Genomic DNA, 21,858 nt, shown 5'->3' with positions numbered 1-21,858 from the left:
AATTTGTATCACCTAGGGGCGCCTGGGTGGCTCAGTCAGTTAAGCATCTGCCTTCAGCTCAGGTCGTGATCTCAGGGTCCTAGGATCGAGCCCCGCATCAGGCTCCCTGCTCAGAGGGGAGCCTGCTTCTCCCTCTCCCTCTGTGATTGCTTTTGCACTCTCTCAAATAAACAAATAAAATCTTTAAAAATTTATATCAGTGAAAAAAAAAGTATGCCTCTTATAGGTGCATGCATTAGTTCTCTATTGTATTACACGTTAACAAGTTTAGTGGCTTAAGAGTTATTTTCTCACAATTTCTGTGGGTCAGGAATTTAGCAATAGTTTAGATAGGTAGTTCTGGCTTGGGGTCTTTCATGGGAATGTAGACAAGATGTTGACCAGGCTATAGCCATCCATCTTCAGGCTTCGCTGGAGAATGTCCTTATAGAGACGGCTCATTACATGACTGGCCAGTTGGTCCTGGTTATTGATGGGAGGCCTCAGTTTCCCTTCACATGGGCCTCTCCAGAGTGCTGCAGGATGGTCCACGTGGTATGACAGCTGCCCTTCTCCAGAGCCAGCATCCAAGAGAGAGCAAGGTAGGAGGGGCATGCCGTTTATGAACTAGTATCAGAAGTCCAACACCATCACTTCTGCCCATGCTATTATAAGCGAGCCACTCAGTCCAGCTCAGGGAGGAACTGCAGACATCTTAAAATATAGTTGAATCTGTTTTTAGTCATTTTGATAATTTCTGCATTTTAATTGTATTGTTTTCTCCACTAGCATGTCTTGTGCAATCAGTGATAGGATTAAGTTTGGGTTTACCATTTTGCTTTGATTTGCCCTGTTGTTCCTCCTAAGGTTCTTGTCCTTTAAGCAAGCAAGCAAGTAAGTAAATAAATATATATTCATTTGATTTATTTTTGGAATTCTAACTTAATCTATTTTATAAAAGCTGTACTACTTTAGTTATTGTAGGCATACAGTATACATCCTTAATTTTTTGTAGGTTATTTCATGTACCATTGTGTATAAAATATAAAACCCCTGTAAACATAAAGATCTACTTCCTCCATCTTTTATTAGGTATTTTATTTTTTACAGTGTAGGTTTCTGGTGATGAATTCTTATTTTTTCTTTATCTGAAAATATCTTTAGTTCACTTTCATTCTTAAAGGACATTTTTACTTGATAGAGAATGCTGGTGTGACAGTCTCTTCCTCTCTACTAAGAATTTTAAAGACATTGTTCTGCTGTTTTCTGACTTCAGTAGTTCCTGATGAAAAGTCAATCATAAAACAATCATAAAACAAATTGTTGTGTGCATTGTGTTGCTTTTCTCTTGATGCTTTCAAGATCGGCTCTTTAATTTTTGGCTTTCAATAATTTGACTGACTAGGCCTTCTGTTTCTCCTGCTTGGTGTTCATTGAGCAACTCAAAGTTATAAACTTGTCTTTCATCACATTTATGAAAAATCTGACCATTATTTATTTCTTAGAATATTTTACCTGCCTCATTCTCTTCTCAGAGTCCTATTATAACCATCCTAGACTATTCGATATTAAATAACATGTCTCTGAGGTTCTGTTCTCCTTAAAAAAAATCTTTTGTTATTCACAGTGGATAAATTCTGTTGATTTACAAGTTCGCTAACTTTTTACCTTTTACCTACTACCTTTTTCACTGTCCTTTCCATTCTGTGAAGACCATCTATAATTTTTTTTCATTTTAGAGATTTTTGTTTTATTAATTTCATTAAAAAATCATTTCTCATTTCCATATTTGCTATTTTTCATTCATTATGAATCTATTTCCCTTTACATCATTGATAGTTATAATAGTTGTTTTAAAATCCTTATGTGCAAGTTCTAACATCTGGATTAGCTGGAGTTGGTCTTGGTTGATTGCCTTTTGTCCTTGAGATAGGGTTGCATTTTCTTCCTTATTTGCACACTGCATGTTATGAATGGCTGTTATGGACATCAAATTGTGAAGCCTCTGTATTCTGTTGTTTTTCTCAGATGAGTGGTTTCTTTTGTTTTAGCAGGCAATTAACTTGGTTGGACTTGACCTTCAAAATGTTTTTTTGGGCACAAGTTCCAATCACAGCTCACATCTTTTATCTGTAGCTCAGCTTCTATGACCACTCAATGCCTATGTGGCTTAGGGGTTAGCTGGAGATGTGGACAGACAGGATTTGGGGATCTCCCCTCTAGTTCTTTCCCTTTTTGGGTTGCTCTCAACTAGGCTGACTTCCCGGGGCGTAAAGGCTATGGTTTTTCTACCAGTAGCCTTACCACTTAGCTTGACCCCCGAGTAAAAGCAGCATAAAGAGGGAACTCATGCTATCTTTTTTTTTTTTTTTAAGATTTTATTTATTTATTTATTTGACAGAGAGAGAATGAGAGAGAGAGCACATGAGAGGGGGGAGGGTCAGAGGGAGAAGCAGACTCCCTGCCGAGCAGGGAGCCCGATGCGGGACTCGATCCAGGGACTCTAGGATCATGACCTGAGCTGAAGGTAGTTGCTTAACCAACTGAGCCACCCAGGCGCCCCGGGAACTCATGCTACCTATCACCCTTCCTCTGAGTGTGGACTCCTCACCAGACTGTGACTGCATCTATTCACTCTTCAATGCCTTCGTGTTACTGCCAGGCTGCACCTGTGGAAGACTTCCTTTGCCAATAGTGGAATTGGAAGTCTGAGTAAACGTATTTGAAAAACCTCAGGATGCTCGGAGTTTGATGCTTAACGGTGTATAAAGAATACCAGACACTGATGTAGAGCTGGGCTCCCTCAGTCTATAAACATGAACCAGAGACAGATAAACGGCAGGGATTCCGATCAGCTGTCTTAGGTTAAAGTGAGGTAATCATTCTTTGTTGTTGTTACATGTATCAAGTGAGCAGGCTATATTGATCTAGACATGAGCACCAGGTTAGGAAGGATGAGTGCTACCACTTCATTCTCTTAAAAAACTGCAGCTTAAGCTCTTTGCCTTTCACTCGCCTCTGTCCCTCGGTGAGGAGAACAGACGTCACTGCCAACGGGGAGGCCGGTCTAGTCCAGCACCATTTGTCCCCATTCTTTGTGTAAATGTTGATAACTATTTCTGAAATGTGGTTTTTCCCTCACAGCGAAGAGGCCCTGCTGAGGACGGAACTGAAGAGACCTTTTGCAACTCCCATGGTTCTGCTCCTTTGGTGCGAAGCGCATGGCAGCCGTCTACTCCCTCAGGGAGGCAGTCCGCCCTGCACCCCACCGGACGCTGCTGCCTGGTCCCGAGCACTTGCTGCGGCTGCTCATCGAGGCAACCAGGTAGGTCAGGAGGAGACCTCCCTGGCTGAGGGCACTGGCTTGGTTGGTGCCTGCTGCAAAAAGTGTTGACAGCTCTTGGTGGCATACGACCCAGCAGGCCACACTGAGTCACCCCACAGAACGTGGGGGCCGGGGGGCACCAGCACAGCTAGGCTGACGGCCCTGCTATTTGCCGCGAGTACTAAACAGTCTTGCTCTGACCTGCTCTAGCTTGTCATCTACTTTTAGTACCCCCGGAGTGGGATGAGGCTCACCTGTTGCATCCTCCGTGTGGCAGGGGTTCTTTCTTGAAACTTACCTGAGTTTAAGTTTAGATGGGTAGGGAGACCAGGAGAAAGGTTTAGGGTAAAGGTATGACAAGGTTATTGTTGTTGGGCACCCACCATAGGCCAGATGCCTTTACAGACAGGAACTCTATTCCCATGTCTTGGAATAGGGAGCAACAAGGCCGGCTCAGAGGACGGATAAGCACCTTGTGTATCAGTACATAGTGAAGTCAGGAGGACCGCAGTCCTGTGTCCTTCAGAGTGCATTTGCTCAACATACTGGCAAAGCTGCTTGCGTGAGCTGGCAGTGCTGTGGATGAGAGTGGGATGAAGCAGGACAAGGTAGGTGTAGGTGCCAAGCTGTCTTGATGGCCAGCCAGGTGCAAGGTCAGTTTCATGCCACCCTGACAAATGGTGGCTTTAGAAAAGATGGTGGAGTAGGAGGCTCCTAAGCTCACCTGGTCCCACGGACACACCTAGATAACAGCCACATCAGTACAACTATGAAAATGACCTAAAGACTGGCACAACACACTTTCCACAGTTAATGATAGAGAGGGGGATACATGGAAAAGAGCAGGAGAGGCAGAGATGCAGTAGGGATGGTGAGACTAGCAACAAATGAGGGGGATACCACAAGCGCAGAGAAGGGAGAGGACCCTCCATCAGGCACTCTGGCCATGGGGGACCTGCACTGAGAAGCTTTGGAACCCAGTGGGGCTTAGCTCTGGGAGAGCTGGATGGCAATAGGAAACTGAGTCCCACCCTTCAAACAAACAGCCCTGCTGAGATACAGCATTGAAGCAGCAGTTTGGAAAACGCCTGGGCTATAAGGGAAGACTTAGTCACTAATCATGTGTTGGAGAGGCAGTGACCTTCGCGAGACTTTGGCAAGAGTAAAAGAGCTGGGGGACACCGGGGGGGCACCATTCCTCTGCCTGAGCCTAGACCCCCGACACTTGCAGGAACCAGTGCCAACACCCTCCACCTACCTTGCTAATACCACACCCTGCTGTGCGTTCTCCTGGGCATTCACACCATCCAACCTGCCCTACTTTAAGCAGCCTTGGCGGGGATCGGCTCCACTCCAAAGTGACTCCTGCCCCGGGCAGAGGGGAAGATTAATTCTACTGGAGCCCCGGCAGCGGGCTTGGAGCAGACATCTGATCTCGGAGACAAGGCAGGGACAGTGCCCTGCAGGTTGGTCCAACCATAGCCCTGGCAAACGGGCTGAAGGCAGGGATCTGGTCTCATCCAACTACAAGACCAAGGCAGCCCCAGTCTGGCCCCTTAACCAGCACCGAGAGCAAACCCTGCCACAACAGGCAAAGTGGGTCACTGTAGCCAACTGGACTGAAGGCAGACACGGCTCAGCCAGAACAGTAGGGTGCATGCAACACACATCAGAGACACCCCTGAAGCAGCTACTTCTGGTGAGCAGAACACATGGTACTACAGGGCACTACAGGACCTCTTCTTCATGAGGTCACTGCTTTCAAGAGCAGATGTAGCTGACTTTCCTAGTACGTAGAAACAGACAGATTTAGACAAAATGAGACAGAGGAATGTATCCCCAAATATAAAAAAGAACCAGAGACGAAGAACTCAATAAATGAAATTAAAAATCTACAAGAGGGAATCAATCATAGATGAGAGGAAGCAGAAGGATAAGTCAGCTGGAAGACAGAGTAATGGAAAGCAACCACGCTGAACAACAATGAAATAAGAAAAGGAAATGAACAGGTTAAGGGAACTCAGCAACACCATTAAGTGTAACAATATTCACATTATCAGGATCCCAGAAGGAGAGGAGAGAGAAAAGGGAGCATAAAATTTATCATCTAAAGAAGTAATAGCTAAAAACTTCCTTAATCTGGGGAAGAAAACATACAGATCTAGGAGGCACAGTGAGCCCCCAAGAAGGTCCACACTAAGACACAAATAATTAAAATGGCAAAAGGCAGTGATAGTTTTGAAAGCACCAAGAGAAAACTGCCATATGCAAAGGAAACTCCATATGGCTATCAGCTCATTTTTCAGCATAAACCTTGCCAGAAGGGAGTGGTAGGATATATTCAGAGGGCTAAATGGAAAAAACCTCCATGAATACTCTACCCAGCTAGGATATCCTTCAGAATTGAAGGAGAAAAAAAGAGTTTCCCAAACAAAACGTAAAGGACTTCATCAATCAGATTTACAAGAAACATTAAAGGGAATTCTTTGGAAAGAAAGGGCCATCATTAGGAGGAAGAAAATTGGGAAAGGAAAAAATTTCACAGGTAAATATAAACATAATAAAAGTAGTAGATTAATCATATAACACCCAGTATGAAGGTTAAAGCGCAAAAGCAGTAAAATCAATTATACCTATAAAATCAGTCAAGGGATTCACAAAATAAAAGGATGTAAAGTATGACATCATATACATAAAATGTGCAGGGGGGAGGAGTAAAAATTTAGTGTTTTAAGAATGGGGGCAAACTTAAACGACCATCAACTTAATATATATTTGCTATATGCATAGGATGTTATCTGTCAACCTAATGGTAATCACAAATCAAAAACCAGTAATAGATATGCAAAAAAGAAAGAGAAAGGAATCCAAGGATATCACTCGGGCAAGACAGGAAAGGAACAGAGAAAAAATACAAAACCAACCATAAAACAAGTAACAAAATGGCAATAAGTACATACCCATCAATCATTAGTTTGAATGTAAATGGACTAAATGTTCCAATCAAAAGACACAGGGTGACTGAATGGATTAAAAAAAGCAACATCCATCTATATGCTGCCTACTGGAGACTCACTTCAAACCTAAAGACACATGCAGAATGCAACTGAAGGGATGAAAAAACATTTATCATGCCAATGGAAGTGAACAGAAAGCTGCCATAGCAATACTTACTCTGTCAGACAACACAGACTTCAAGACAAAGGACACTACATAATGATAAAGGGAACAATCGAATAAGAGGATATAGCAATTGTACAAACACATAAAGCAACTATTAACAGACACAAAGGAAGAAATTGACAGTAGTACATAATAGTAGGGGACTTTAACACCCCACTTACATCAATGGATAGATCATCCAGACAAAAAACAAGGAAATAGTGGCTTTGAATGATACCCAGATGAACCTAAAGTATATTCAAACCATTTCATTCAAAAACAACAGAACACACATTCTTTTCAAGTACAAGTGGAACATTCTCCAGAACAGATCACATGTTAGACAAAACAAGTCTCGATAAATTAAAAGAGACTGAAATCCCATCATGCATCTTTTTCAACCACAACGGTATGAAACTAAAAATTAATCACAAGAAAAAATCTGGAAAGAACACCTATGTGTGGAGGCTAAATAACATGCTACTAAACAATAAATGGGTCAACCAACAAATCAACAGGGGAAGATTATAGCAATACAGGCCTACCTCAAGAGGCAGGAAAAGTCTCAAACAACAGTCTTACACCTGAAAGAGAAAAAGAACAAACAAAGCCCAAAGCCAGTAGAAAGAAGGAAATAATAAAGATTAGAGCAGAAATAAACTAAACAGACTAAAAATAACCACAATGGAATAGATCAGTGAAACCAGGAGCTGTTTCTATGAAAACACCAACAAAATTGATAAACCTTTAGCTAAACCCATCAAAAAAGGAGTCAAAAAAATAAAGTCAGAAATGGAGAAGTAACACCACAGAAATACAAAAGATTGCAAGAGAATGAAAAATTACATGCTAACAAATTGGACAACCTAGAAGAAATGGATGAATTCCTAGAAACGTATTACTTTCCCAAAGTGAATGAGAAAGAAATAGAAAATTTGAACAGACTGATTACTAGCAAAGAAATCAAATCAAGTAATAAAAAAACTCCCAACAAACAAAAGTCCAGGACCAGATGGCTTCACAGGTGAATTCTACCAAACATTTAAAGATGAGTTAATACCTATTCTTTTCAAACTAATCCAAAATAGAAGAGGAAGGAAAGCTTCTAAATTTATTCTACAAGTCCAGCATTACCCTGATACCAAAACCAAATAAAGACATTACAAGAAAAAGAAGACTATAGGCCAGTGTCTGATGAACATAGATGCAAGAATCCTCAACAAAATATTAGCAAACCTAATTCAACAATAATGAAAAAGATCATTCACCAGGAACAAGTGGTTTTTATTCCTGGGATGAAAGGGTGATTCAATACTTGCAAATCAATCAATGTGATACATCACATCAATAAGAGAAAGGATAAGAACTATATGATCATCTCAATTGATGCAGAAAAATTTGATAAGGTACAACAGCCATTTATGATAAAAACTCAACAAAGGTTTAGAGGGAACATAGGTCAACATCATAAAGGCCATATATGAAAAACACCATATTCAATGGTGAGAAACAGCTTTTCCTCTAAGATCAGGAACAAGTCAAGGATGTCCACTCTCACCACTTTTATTCAACATAGCACTGTAAGTCCTAGACACAGTAATCAGACAACAAAAAGAAAGAAAAGGCATCCAAACTGGAAAAGAAGAAGTACAACTCCTATTTGCAGATGACACGATACTATATGTAAACAACAGTAAGGACTCCACCAAAAAACTACTAGAACTGATAACGAATTCAGTCAAGTCACAGGATACAAAGTTATATATAGAAATCTGTTGCATTTCTATACATTAATAATGAAGTAGCAAGAAGAGACATTAAGAAAATAATCCCATTTTTACAACTGTGCCAAAAAGAGTTAAATACCTAGGGATAAACTTAACCAAGGAGGTGAAAGACCTACAGTCTGAAAACTATGAAACACTGGTGAAAGAAATTGAAGATGACATAAACAAGTGGAAAGATATTCCATGTTTATGGACTGGAAGAACCAGTATTGTGAAAATGTTCACACTACACAAAGCGATCTACAGAGTTTAGTGCAATCTCTATCAAAATGCCAAATTTCCATAGAACCAGAGCAAACAATCCTAAAATTTGCATGGAACCACCAAAGAACCCGAAGAGCCAAAGCAATCTTGAGAAAGAAGAATGAAGTTGGAGGCATCACAATCCTAGTTTTCAAGATAAAAATCTGTCGTAATCATAACAGTATTACACTGGCAGAAATAGAGACACACAGATCAATGAAACAAAATAGAGTCCAGAAATAAACCCATTCTTCTATGGCCAATTAATCTATGACAAAGGAAGCAAGAATATACAATGGAGTAAACACAGTCACTTAAACAGTGTTGGAGAAACTGGAGGCCTTTTTTACACCATGCACAAAAATAAACTCAAAATGATTAAGGACCTAAATGTGAGACCTGAAACCATGAAAGTCCTAGAAGAAAACATAGGCAATAATTTCTTGAATATCAGTCATAGAAACATTTTTTGAATATATGTCTCCTCTGGCAAGGGAAACAAAAGCAAAATTAAACTCTTGGGGCTACACCCAAGATAAAAAGCTTCTGCAGAGCAAAGGAAACCATCAACAAAGCAAAGAGGCAACCTACTGAATGGGAGAAGATATTTGCAAATGATATATCTGATATATGTACATATTTGCAGAATATATAAAGAAGTTACACAACTCAATATCAAAAAAAAACCCAATTTCTCCAAAGAAGACACATAGATGGTCAATAGACACATGAAAAGATGTTCAACATCACTTGTCATCTGGGAAATGCAAATCAAAACCCCAAGGAGCTATCACTCACACCTGTCAGAATAGCTAAAATCAAAAACACAAGAAATAACAAGTGTTGATGAGGATGTGGAGAAAAACAAACCCTGGTGCACTGTGGGTGAGAATGCAAACTGTGCAGCCACTGCAGAAATCAGTATGGGGGTTCCTCAAAAAATTAAAAATAGAATTACTTTATGATCCAGAAATCTCAGTACTGGGTATTTATGCAAAGAAAACAAAAACACCAATTTGAAAAGAGATATGCACCCCTATGTTTACTGCAGTGTTATTTACAATAGCCAGACGATGGAAGCAACCCAAGTGTCCATCCATAGATGAATGGATAAAGAAGTTGTGGTATATATATACACAATGGAATACTACTCAGCCTTAAAAACGAATAAGCTCTTGCCATTTGCTACAACATGGATAGACATACAGGGTATAATGCTAAGTGAAGTAAGTCAGTCAGAGAAAGACAAATACCAAACGATTTCACTCATATGTGGAATTTAAGAAACAAAACGAACAAAAAAGAGACGATCAAAATACCATACTCTTAAATACAGAGAACTGGTGGTTGCCAGAGGGGAGGTCGGTCCGGGGATGGGTGAAATAAAGGGGATGAGCACTGAGAAATGTATAGAATTATTGAATCACTATATTGTACACCTGAAACTAATCTAACACTGTATGTTAATTATACTTGAATAAAAAGAGAAGAATAGAGAGACCTGTATAAAATACATGCCCTGGCCATCATCACATCTATCCTTAACGTGACCCATTCCCCAAGGAGAAGTTAAAAGAAAAACCTCGAGTCTGAGTAAGTAGGAAGTGCAGGTTACAGCTGCCAGCTGCCAGAACTGTCTGGGAGTCTTCACAGTGCCTGGTATTTGGGTTTAAAGTAGCATTTACAGGAGAAGCATGGGAAATGGCAGAGTGGGAGGATCCTGAGCTCACTTCCCATGGACACATCAAGTATGTAACTAAATATAGTGAGACTCACTCTGAAAATGACCTGAAGACTAACAGAACATCTCTCTCCCACAGCTAAAGATATAAAGAAGGCCACACAGAGAAGGGAAGGAGGGGCAGGGATGTGGTCAGGAACCACCCCTGGCACGGTGATCAATATCACCCACGAGCGTGGAAGTCCTCCACGAGGAGCGAGGGGGATCAAGCCCCACAGTGGGCACCCCCCCACCCCGGGGATCTGCAATGGGCAGATGAGCCCCCAAAACCTCTGGCTTTGAAAATCAGTGGGGCCGGAGCCGGAAGGCTCTAGGGAGCGGAGATTCTGCTCTTAAAGGGCCAGTGCATTTTACCACTTGCTCTGAGACCCAGCACAGAAGCGGCAGTTTGGAAAGTGTCCGGGTTATATGTGTAGGAGACTTACTTTTTAGGGCATGTGCTGGGAGAGCAGGGATCTGTGGGAAATCTTTGTATGAGTGTAAATACTGGTGGGGAACCAGCTCTGACACTGTCCGTCTATCCTTATCTTGCTAGCACTGCTTGCCCTGCCCACCAGCACACCCACAGACGTCTTGGCCCAGAACAGAAGCGGAGTGCACACAGTCCACACAGAGGACACCCCTGGAGGGCCTGGTTCTGGTGAGCAGGGGGGACTGCATTCCTGGGCCTCACAGGACACCCTCTATACAAGGCCACTACTTTTAAGACCAGGAGATGTAGGTGGCCTACCTAATACACAGAAAGAAACCCAGAGTCAGGCAAAATGAGGAGACAGAGGAATATGTTCCAAATGAAAGAACAACACAAAATCTCAGAAAAAGGACTACATGAAACAGGGATAAGCAATCTTCCTGATAAAGAATTCAAAGTCACGGTCATAAAGATGCTCACTGGATCTGAGAGAAGAGTGGGTGAACTCAGAACTTAAACAAATAAACAGAAAATATAAAAAAGAACCAAAGCTGAAGAATAAAATAAAATGAACTGAAAAATATACAAGAGAGAATCAACAGCAGATTAAAGGATGCAGGAGAACAGATGAGTGATCTGAAAGTCAGGGTAGTGGAAATCATCCAAACAGAACCGCCAAAAGAAAAAAATGAGGTTAGGTTAGGAGACCTCTGGGACAACAAGTGTACTGACATTTGCATCATAAGTGTCCCTGAAGGAGAAGAGAGAGAGAAAGACCCAGAAAACTTATGTGAAGAAATAATAGCTGAAAACTTCCCTAACCTGCCTAACCTGCAGAGGGAAACAGACAGCCAGGTCCAGGAAGCACAGATAGCTTCAAACAAGATGAACCCAAGGATGCCCATATAATAACCAAAATGTCAAAAAATAGAGACTCTAAAAAGCAGCAAGAGAAAGGCAACGAGTTATGTACCAGGAAAGCTGAAGCTTAGTTTTCAGCAGGAACTTTGCCAGAAGGGAGAGGCACACTATATTCAAAGTGGTGAAAGGAAAAAACCTACAACCAAGAATACTCTACTCAGCAAGGCTATTATTCGGAATTGAGGGAAATATAAAGAGTTGCTCAGGCCAATAGAAGTCAAAGGAGTGCATCACCACTAAAGTGGCCTTACAAGAAATGTTAAAGGAATTTCTTTAAGCAGAAAAGGCTATAACTAGAAGAAAATTATGAAAGGAAAAAGTTTCACTGGTAAAAGCAAATGTATAGTTAAGGTAAATCAATCACTTACAAAACTAGTATGAAGACTGAAAGACAAAAGTAGTAAAATTAGTTGTATTTACAATAATTAGTTAAGGAATTCACAAAATAAAAAAGATGTAAAATATGACATCATATACATAAAAAGGGGAGTAAAAATGTAGTACTTCTAGAATGTGTTTGACTTAAGCAACTATCAACTTAAAATAGCGTACTATAGACATAGGATATTATGTATGAACCTCATGGTAACCACAAAGCAAAAGCCTATAATATACAAAAAATAAAGAGAAAGGAATCCAAGTATAACATCAAGGAAAGTCATCTAATCACAAAGAAAGAAAGCAAAAGAAGAACTATGAAAAGAAATACAAAAACAACCAGAAACAATTTTAAAAAATGGCAGTAATTACCTATCACTTTAAATATAAACAGACTAACTGCTCCAATCAAAAGACATAGGGTTCCCAAATGGATGAAAAAAGTTAAGACTTATCTAATATGCTGCCTATAATAGATTCACGTCAGACCTAAAGACACGTACAGACTTAAAGTGAAGGGATGGAAAAATATATTCCATATAAATGGAAGCAAAAAAAAAAAAAAAAAAACCAAAATGCTGATGTAGGAATATTTATGACAGACACAGGGTTACTCAGTGATGGACATCAGGAGGGCACTTGATGGAATGAGCACTGGGTGTTACATGCAACTGATGAATCACTAAATTCTACTGAAACTAATAATATGCTATATGTTAACTAAACTGAATGTTAACTAAACTGAGTTTAACTGAAATACGCTACATGTTAACTAAAATGAATGTTAACTAAACTGAATTTAAAAATAAAACAAAACAAAACAAAAAAACCAGACTTTAAACCAAAGGCTGTAGCAAGAGGCAGAGAGGGGCACTGCATAATGATAAAGGGATCAATCCAGAAAGAGGCTATAACAACTACAGATATCTATGCATCTAACACAGGAGCCTCTATCTACCTGTCTATCCATATAAAGCAATAATTAACAGACTAACGAGAGACATTGACAGTAATGCAGTAATAGTAGGGGGCTTTAACACCCCACTTACATCAACTAACAGATCATCCGGGCAGAAAATCAATAAAGAAACAGTGGCTCTGAATGACGCATCAGACCAGACAGACTTAACAGATATATATGGAACAGTCCATCCCCAAACAGAATACACATTTTTCCAGAGAAGACATCCAGATGGCCAACAGACCTAGAAAAGATGCTCAACATCACTCATCATCAGGGAACTACAAATCAAAACCACTAGAGACCACTTTGCACCAGTCAGCATGGCCTGTATCAAATCAAAAAGACAAGAGATAACAAGTGTTGGTGAGGATGTGGAGAAAGGGAGCCCTGGGGCACTGTTGGTAGGAATGCAAACTGGTGCAGTCACTGTGGACAACAGTATGGAGGGTCCTCAGAAAATTAAAAATAGAGCTACCATGTGTATTTGAAGAAAGCAAAAACATTAATTCAAAAAGATAAATGCACCCTTATGTTTATTGCAGCATTACTTACACGAGCCAAGATATGGTAGCAGCCCAAGTGTCCGCTGATGATGTAGGGATAAAGATGTGCTACACCACTCACACACAGGAAAATTACTCAGCCATAAAAAAGAATATTTTTCCCATTTGTGACAGTAGGGATGAACTAAGAGGGAATTATGCTAAGTGAAGTAAGTCAGAGAAAGACAAATACCAAATGATTTCACTTATATGTGGAATCTAAAAAACAACAAATGAACAAACAGAACAGAAACCGACTCAAAAATACAAAGACCCTGGTGGTTGCCGGAGGGGAGGAGGGGTGGGGGGAAGGGTGAAATAAGTGAGGGGGATGAAGAGGTACAAACATCCGGGTACAAAATAAATCACAGATGCAACGCACAGCATGGGGGATACAATCAGTGATCTTGGAGTAATTGTGCGGTGACAGATGGGAACTACACTTATGCTGGTGAGCATTCCATAATGTCTATAAATGTCCAGTCACTGTGTCGTATGCCTGAAACGAATATAATATTGTACGTCGACCCTACTTCAATTTAAAAAAATAGCATTTAAAATGCCAAGGAGGCTCCTGACTCTGAAATTTGTGTTTCTTTCGCGGCAAGTACATCTTCGACAAGGGATTCTGTGTGAGGATGACACCCCAGATGTAAGCCCGTGGACATGGCCACTGGCCTCACTTACCTCTGGAAGGGAGGACTGGGCGCTGCGCGTCTGCTTGATGGCCTCCTCGTAGCGGGGAGGGTCTTTCGTCTTGGGGACCGGGCTCCCAAACAGGGAGTGCTGGACGACACACTGCTGGGGTGGCGGGGGCGAGCCAGGCTGAGGCAAACACAGGGAGACACATGTCAGCTCCGGGCAGCGAGTTTCCTCAAGCCCCGGCCAGGCAGGGCTCTGCCCTCAGCACGGGGCAGCCCCATCATGGCATTCCTCACCTCGCGAGCCTCAGGACCTAGAAGCCATGCGGCTGACGGGGCCACCTCGTGTAGAAGGGCCACCTTTACTGTGGTAAGAGCGAGGCTGCCCCCTAACAACTGTCACCACGGTATTTTGGCTGTTTTGTCCCATGCGTACTGATACTCAGTCCCTCCAAGGCGGAAGCGCTGGGTTTTGGAATGCTCTCGTACCCCAGGAAGCACCCCTGTTGCTGGTGCTCCGTGCTCACAGCATTACCTTACTGGAAGTGGTAGGTCCGTTCTGCAGGGAGGCACGTGGGGCACTTCTGGACTGCAGAACGCTGGTGGGCGTCTTACTGACAAAGGGCTGCTGGACTGCTGGAGCGGGTGCTCTCGGGTAGGGGAGAACGGTGTTCGATGCCGAGGTTGTGAAGACCTGTAACGAACCAGTGTTTTCCACTCAGTGTGTTCTTTTGCTCTTCCTACCAAAGAAAACCATGTCTTCGGACAAGGGGTGGCAAACGTTTGCTGGCAAGAGCCCTTAAGTACTCAGCTGAGGGCTTGCAGGCCCCGGCTCTCCAAGGTAGCTGATCCCCTGTGCGGCTGCAGCCCAGAGGTGGCCTCGACAACCCGGAAATAAATGGGTGGCACTGGGTTCCAGTCAAACTTTACCCACAGAGACGGGCCTGGAGGCCACAGTTTGCTGACCCTGATCTTCCGGCGTCAATCATCCCTTACTCAGTGGCCAGTCTTCGATGGCAGCGGGGACCGCACCTTCCGGGAAATCAGCATTTGCTCAAGAGTAATTTTTCTCTTAAGCGATAGCTGAATTTCTCCTGTTCCTCACCAGGGTGATCTCATCTACTCTCATGGCTTTAATGTTCACGATTAAGCTAATAACCCCCCAACCAACCCCTCTTTTCCAGCCTTGCTCCCAAGTGCCACAGCCACATTTTTTATAACCCTTATAAACATAACTTTGGGACATCTTAAATTTAATATATTCCAAACTAAACTTTCCCCTTTCCTCCCACCACCTCCAGCCTCTGAGGAAAAATAATTCTTGGTTCTACCGTGATTTATTTTTAAAACTTTGGTAAATGGAGCCATCAGTCTCCTCTGCTTTCTCCCCTCAGAGCTCACACAGCTTCGGAATGCCTCCTGAATCAGGCCTCTGTTCTCTGCTGTCCTAATCCAGGCCCTTGCTATTGATCCCTGGAAAACTGGCACAGTCTCCCTGCTGAGCCTCCCTCCCGTCAGCCCTCCACAACAGTTCCGGCCTTCACACCCACACCTGATGGAGCCCCCACACTCCTGGCTCCTCTGTCCTTCGTGGTAAAACCCTCCTGTCTGGCTGGCACACGAACCTTCTACCACCTGGCCCCTTTTTAGCTGACCACAACGGCCACACGTGCTGGGGCCACACTCAATTTTCCAGTTTCTTTCTTTTTTTTTTTTTTTAAAGATTTTATTTATTTGACAGAGAGAGACACAGCGAAGAGAGGGAACACAAGCAGGGGGAGTGGGAGAGGGAGAAGCAGGCTCCCCGCAGAGCAGGGAGCCCGATGCGGGACTCGATCCCAGGACCCTGGGATCATGACCTGAGCTGAAGGCAGTCGCTTAACCAACTGAGCCACCCAGGCGCCCTCAATTTTCCAGTTTCTTGAACATTTCTCCAGATCCTTGTGAGGCCCCATTTAAAATCTGCCCCCTTCTGAGAAGCTAACTTCTGCTCTGTCGGTGAGCGGTGAGGATTCTCTCCTGTGGAACGACCGAGTGTGTGTTTGGCCCCCATTAGGAGCCAAAGGTTTTATGGACTTTTGCAAATGTATGGCCATAGTGTGCTTTTGCAACTGTATTTCACAGAGCTGATTTACTCGTAAAAAGATCTAATATACTTTATACCACATATTTTGAAAGAGAAAAACTTACCCCTATATTTTTGTTGTAAATATACGTATGTATTTCTCAAGCGGGAAAGTATATTTATGTGTGTGTCTATATATCCCTCCAAATGGTACCACTGCTCTGGGTGAGAAGTTCTAGAAGTAAGTGTACTCCCCTTTGAAAAAGTTGAATTTCCTTCTATTTGGTACAAGAATTTCTTCCTTTAAAATGGAATTAATGACCCTTAATTCTAGTTTTTTCAGACTAAGTGAATAAGCCCTTATTTATCTTGTCTATATCCTGTTTTTCTCTCTCCTCCCTAAAACAAACTGTCTTGACGTATGAACATTCACTAAGCTTATCACTATACTAAAATGTTATTCTGAGCCCAAAGTAAGTAATACGCAGCTATAACTCCTTGCTCACTGTGTTTCCCAGAGCAGATTCCAGAAGAGAGCACAAGTTGATGTGACTACCAATGACCCCAGGCATTGTTTTTGTCTGTTGCTCAAGTGGTCTTAGCCTAGACAGTACACACCACGTTGGGCCATGTCTACAGGTACACCTCATTATCCAAGTTCTTTTATGCTGAAGATTAAAATTCTGGGACTAATAATTCTCAAGGTTTAAAATAGTAAGACCTGGGGCAACTGGGTGGTTCAGTTGATTAAGTGTCCCGACTCTAGATTTCGGCTTAGGTCATGATCTCAGGGTTGTGAGATTGAGCCCCGTGTCGGGCTCCACGCTGGACATGGAGCCTGCTTAAGATTCTCTCTCTCCCTCTTCCTCTGCCCCTGCACCCTCTAAAAAATAAATTAAAAAAATAAAAGAGTGAGACCTATTTTTGAGGCCTTTAAAAGTTTTCTCACAAGGAGAGATGTGCACATAGCTCCACCTACTGGATAAGAGGGAATTTTGGTAACTTTTGGGGCTTTCACATCAGAACTTTTTGGTGGGAACACATGCATAAGTTATTGAGCCCTAGACCAACACCGTCATTTTAAAGACGAGGAAAATAACACTCAGAGAAAGTAAGTGAATATTGCATAAGGCCAACCATGTAGGAAGTGGGGAACCAGAATAACCAGGCCTGGGTCTTCTGGCTCTTAATCTGCAAGATGGCAAACTCTTAAATATATAAAGATCTTATTCAAGGCAAACCTTTCAGAAAGTATCTTTTTCATCTTCAAATATTTCTTCCCAGGAAACAGCACTGCCAACCCCCCCCCAATAATTAATTTGAAATTTAAGTCCCAGAAAATCCTACACATGAGGATTAAAAACATACTTTTGAAACTTTACTTGGAAAAGGGTTAATTAACTGTTAAGATGAGCTATCTTTCAGTAATACAGAACTCTCTTCCCCAAATAACTGGGTAATCTGCAGCCAGAGGCCACGCGACCTGAGGCCCATCTGATGGGAGGCACATCACACAGAAGAACAAATAGGTGCTTCCCACGAGGAGACTGCTTTGTGGATATTGCAGGATTGCTGAGCAGATGACAGCACACATCAGCGACAGCCTGCCACCCGTTAGCCTTCACCCACCTTTCTAACTTGCTGAGGCTGACTGAGTACATGCGGCGTGAAAGTGTCTTGCTTCTGAGGTACAGTCTGGGCTAAGCCTGAGGACAGGGTGGCAGTTGCTGTCTGAGGCTGAGTCTGGATTCCTGCTTGTGCTGGAGTCTAGGAAGCAAATAAAAAATCAATTTAAATGTCAAAATCAATCTCAGAATCAAGAGTTTAGATGTGGGGGCACCTGGTTGGCTCAGTCGGAAGAGCGTGCGACTAGATCTCAGGGTCATGAGTTTGAGCCCCACGTTGCGTGTAGAGATTACTAAATATATATATATAAATTAAAAAAAGAGCTTAGATGTGGAATAACGGGTCATGTGGGGATCATATCTGAAATGAAATAAATTATTTACAGATACACACTTCATTTCATCAACACATAGATTTGAGCCTTAATTCTAAACCAGAGAGTGAAACACCAGACCAGTTGTTTTCATGCTCTGATTGTTTCTTAAGTGGCTAAGATTTTCATTTGAAAACTTTGAGAAAAGGGAAAACTGCAATAAAAGCCTACAGGAGCTCTACACATACTAGGTCAGGTGTTGTAATGACTGTAATAATTGGAAATCTCTGAGGCCCGACTGCCCAAACTCCTGCTTCTAAGCTGCAGGATGTGCTCCCTCTGGGGGCAGTCAGCCACACGCTGGGGCACACAGAAGTCCAGAATAAAACACAGTTCTTGTTCTGAGAACATCAACTCTCCTGGAAGAATTGGTTGGAAAAAAAGTGTTCAGAAGAGCTATATTACAGAGTGAGTAGACCTTCAATTTCATAGACACTGTAAAGGTTAAACAGGGGAATTAGAATTTTTGCACATGCCAAGGGCCTCGGGTCATGCTTCCTAACCCCAGGGGTATGGGACCACTCCTTTCTGCCATTAAGAGCGTCTGGGGCGTCAAAGTTGACGAGCACTGCCCCAAATGGTTTCTGTTTACTTGTGGCCCACACATTTTGTTAAAAACTATCAAAATGCCTTACATAAAAACAGCTTAAGGTCAATACACGGGTTACGTTGGCATAAAAGGAGGTTTCTTGCCTACCAGTGTTTTATCACCTCTCTCAACAACATCCTCACTCCTAGGCTTGTGGTCCCATTTGCCTTAGATGCCCAACATGCCTTTGGCATCTTCGCCTCACTCGTGTCTTTCAAGAATTACATTTAGGAGGCAGAATATAGGAGTGGGCATCAAAGTGAAAGCTCTGTAGTCAGAATTACCCAGCATCTTACCAAACCTCAGTTTCCCTATCTCAAAATGGATGTTATCACTTAAATCTTCTGGAGGAAGCGGGGACTAACGGGAGTAAGCCCTTCAAAGTACATGGGGCACCCAGCTGGCTCAGTTGGAGGGGCATGCGACTCCTGGTCTCGCGGTCGTGAGTTCGAGTCCCACATTGGGTGCAGGGATTACTTAAATAAGTAAAAAAAATAGAGTACCTGATGCTGTGCCTTGCACACAGAAAGTGCCCCGTGACACTAGCCTATTCTCATGATACTGTAACTGGTATTCAAAAACACCTGCATGTGCGATACGGTTCCCCATAAAGATAAAAGGTATGGGAAGTAGAAAAGCACCGCTTGCGTGTTTCTGTCATAGGCAAACAGTGCTAGCTATTAACATTTTGCAACTGGAATCTTCGCCACCCCCCCCCCCCGCCATGTCCCAGCACCCCGAAGCCTGGCGCGGAGGCATCTGTGAGAAAGCTGAGGCAAGCTTGTACTCTCGGCAGGCTGTAAGGCAAAGGAGTTAGAAGACACACTTCACACCTGGAGTTTGAGGCTGCCTACGGGGAGCTGCACTGAGGTGACACTGGAGCCCGGGATGGACAGCGGCAGCAGCAGCTGGGCCGTCTGCGTGGTCAGTAAAGCCTGAGGCCGAGCGACAAGGGCAGGCGGTGGCTGTCCCTGCGAACTCACGTAAAACTGCGGCACCACGCTCGGCGGCTCGGCCTGCGCCCCCGGGACCTCCTGCTTGATCACCACCGCCTTTTTGGCCGCCAGGGCCTGGCCCCCCGTCGCCAGGGGCTGGCCGGCCGGCGGGCCCGGCTGCCTGGGGGCGGAGCAGTCGCTGGGCGAGCTCTCGTCCTTGACGGAGCCGCCGCCGAGCTTCTGGTCTAACTTGGCTGCCGGGCCGGCCGCGGCGCCGGCCTGCGTCTCCATCGGCGGAGGCTGCCGCTGCCCTCGCTTCTCCACCTCGAGCTGCATTTTCAGAACCTCCACGAGCTTCTGCTCTTGTTCCAGTTTCCTCTTGAGCTCCTCGATCTGCTTCTCCTTCTCCTGCAGCTTGCGGTCCTTCTCAGCCGCGTCCAGTTCCAGACTCGACAGCGTGCTGCTGGTGGGGCTCGGGCTGTCGTCGGGGCCCGTGACTCGCAGAGGGGACGAGCACAGGAACTGCGCCGGCGACATCATGGTCATAATCTCGGTGAGAGTGTCCTCGGTCCCGAGACTGGACTGTTCGGAGGGGGACGGCGAGATGGGCAGAGGGGAGCTGACGGTCTCGGCGTGGGCAACGGTGCTGGTGCCGGCCGGCGGCACTTCTGCCTTGAAGGAGGAGCCCGAGCTCGTCACGGGGTTGTGCAGTGTTGTGACGGGCAGGGCCACGGTGACGTCGGGGCTACTGGTGACTATGGCGGACGCGGGCACCGCCAGGACACCCCCCGCCGTGACGCCGCTGCTGTTCATTTCCTGGTAGGGTTTCAGGCGCTCGATGAGGTCCGGTTTGGTGCCTGACACCGGAAGACCCCTTAGCTTCAGTTCTGTCTTCAGTTCTGACACCTGCAAGTACAAACAAGTCACACCTCTTCATCCGGCACTGCGACTGCTGACAAATCTCTGGGGCACTTGGACGGGAAAGGGGCCTGCGTCTGCCAGCTCCCCGTGACCACACGCTGGCAAGCAGGAGGGTTTCTCTTCCTAACCCACAGACACGCACAGCTACAGACCCCAAGCACTCAAAGGCCAGTGATACAGCAGCGATTTATGTCCAAGCACTGAAAACCAGAAATCGTGATGATAACCGTCACACTCACTGAGTAATGACCATGTGCCAGACACTGCTGGACGTGCTTTATTCTTTCAACTCATCCGCACAGGAGGTGGGGGTATTATTATTACAATTCCTAGTTCACAGAGGACACGGGGGCAGAGAGAGGTTGATTCACTGTGGTCCGAGCTACCACAGATAACCGAAGGCTGAGCTGCGGTGGAAACCCACGCAGGCTGGCCTGGGAGATCAGATTCTTGACGGTTACATTTTTCCTGCTTCTCCCAAACTTGGCAGTGAGCAGGGAAGAAAAAAAAACCTGCCTCTGCAGTCAGGACTGGTTTGGTGTCTGCACACGGTATATGCTCAACGAATGAGAATCATTACTAGTCATTTTAAAAGAAACTTAAGGGACATAAACAGAAAGTGCCTCTACAGAGGTTATCTTATGTTGGTAAAGTCTATTGAAGAAAACTTATCTACACACACTAGACAAATCTGGCAAATCATTTACCTCTCTGTGGTACCTATGGACAAAAAAACTCTACTTGCAATTCTCACCTTTAAGTCATCCAAGCTAGAAGGCAGAGGTCCCGGCTTTCTCACAGGAGCAGATGTATTCTGTCTTGGAGGGTTAGGTGTGGTATTGTTCAGAGCTGAATTCCCACTGTTGTTATTTTTGTCGTTGAGTGGCCTTCAAAAGAACAAGAAAATGAGAGAGTTTTGATAAAATAACTTCTGAATTTGACATTGTTTCTGCTAACAATGTGACTGTTAACTCGTGAAGAGAAAAATGCCATGGTCATGGGTTGGAAGACTCAGTATTTTGAAGATATCAATCAAATTAGATCGCAGTGAAAATTCCTGCAAGTTTTGTTTGCTTGCTTGCTTGGTAGAAATTTAGAAGGTGATTCTCAGCTTTATATGGAAATACAAAGGACCAAGAAAGGCCATGGCATCCTTGAAGAAAAGCAAAGCTGGAAGAGTCGAACTACCAGATATCAAAATTCATTACAAAGCCAGTTATTAAGACAGTGTGGTGCTGGGGGCAGAACAACAAA

General features: G+C 43.7%; 2 protein-coding genes across 8 annotated transcripts in view; one reads left to right on the top strand and one right to left on the bottom strand.

Moving 5' to 3' along the window:
• Positions 1-13,717, top strand: part of PARN (poly(A)-specific ribonuclease) — a 305,400-nt gene extending 291,683 nt beyond the window's left edge. Inside the window, exons 25-26 of the mRNA XM_045875009.3 lie at positions 3,124-3,304; positions 10,773-13,717. Coding sequence (XP_045730965.2) covers positions 3,124-3,304; positions 10,773-10,943 — 352 coding nt within the window. The 3' untranslated portion in view covers positions 10,944-13,717. The remainder of the gene's footprint in view (positions 1-3,123; positions 3,305-10,772) is intronic.
• MRTFB (myocardin related transcription factor B) overlaps positions 1-21,858 on the bottom strand; it is a 193,569-nt gene that overhangs the window by 9,089 nt on the left and 162,622 nt on the right. For 5 of the 7 annotated variants that reach the window (XM_064592569.1, XM_045875001.3, XM_064592570.1 and 2 more), the window contains 5 exons: positions 21,359-21,491; positions 19,582-20,589; positions 17,790-17,927; positions 14,631-14,789; positions 14,142-14,279 (listed from right to left, as the gene is read on the bottom strand). In XM_064592569.1, the coding sequence (XP_064448639.1) occupies positions 14,142-14,279; positions 14,631-14,789; positions 17,790-17,927; positions 19,582-20,589; positions 21,359-21,491 (1,576 nt within the window). The remainder of the gene's footprint in view (positions 1-14,141; positions 14,280-14,630; positions 14,790-17,789; positions 17,928-19,581; positions 20,590-21,358; positions 21,492-21,858) is intronic. The other 2 variants (XM_064592572.1, XM_045875007.3) reach the window with 1 other exon arrangement.

Source organism: Mirounga angustirostris, unplaced genomic scaffold (assembly GCF_029215605.1).
Source record: "Mirounga angustirostris isolate CCGP_5_RB_7025 unplaced genomic scaffold, mMirAng1.0.hap1 SCAF_5, whole genome shotgun sequence".
Lineage (NCBI taxonomy): Eukaryota > Metazoa > Chordata > Mammalia > Carnivora > Phocidae > Mirounga > Mirounga angustirostris.
This window is presented reverse-complemented; position numbering and strand designations above follow the sequence as displayed.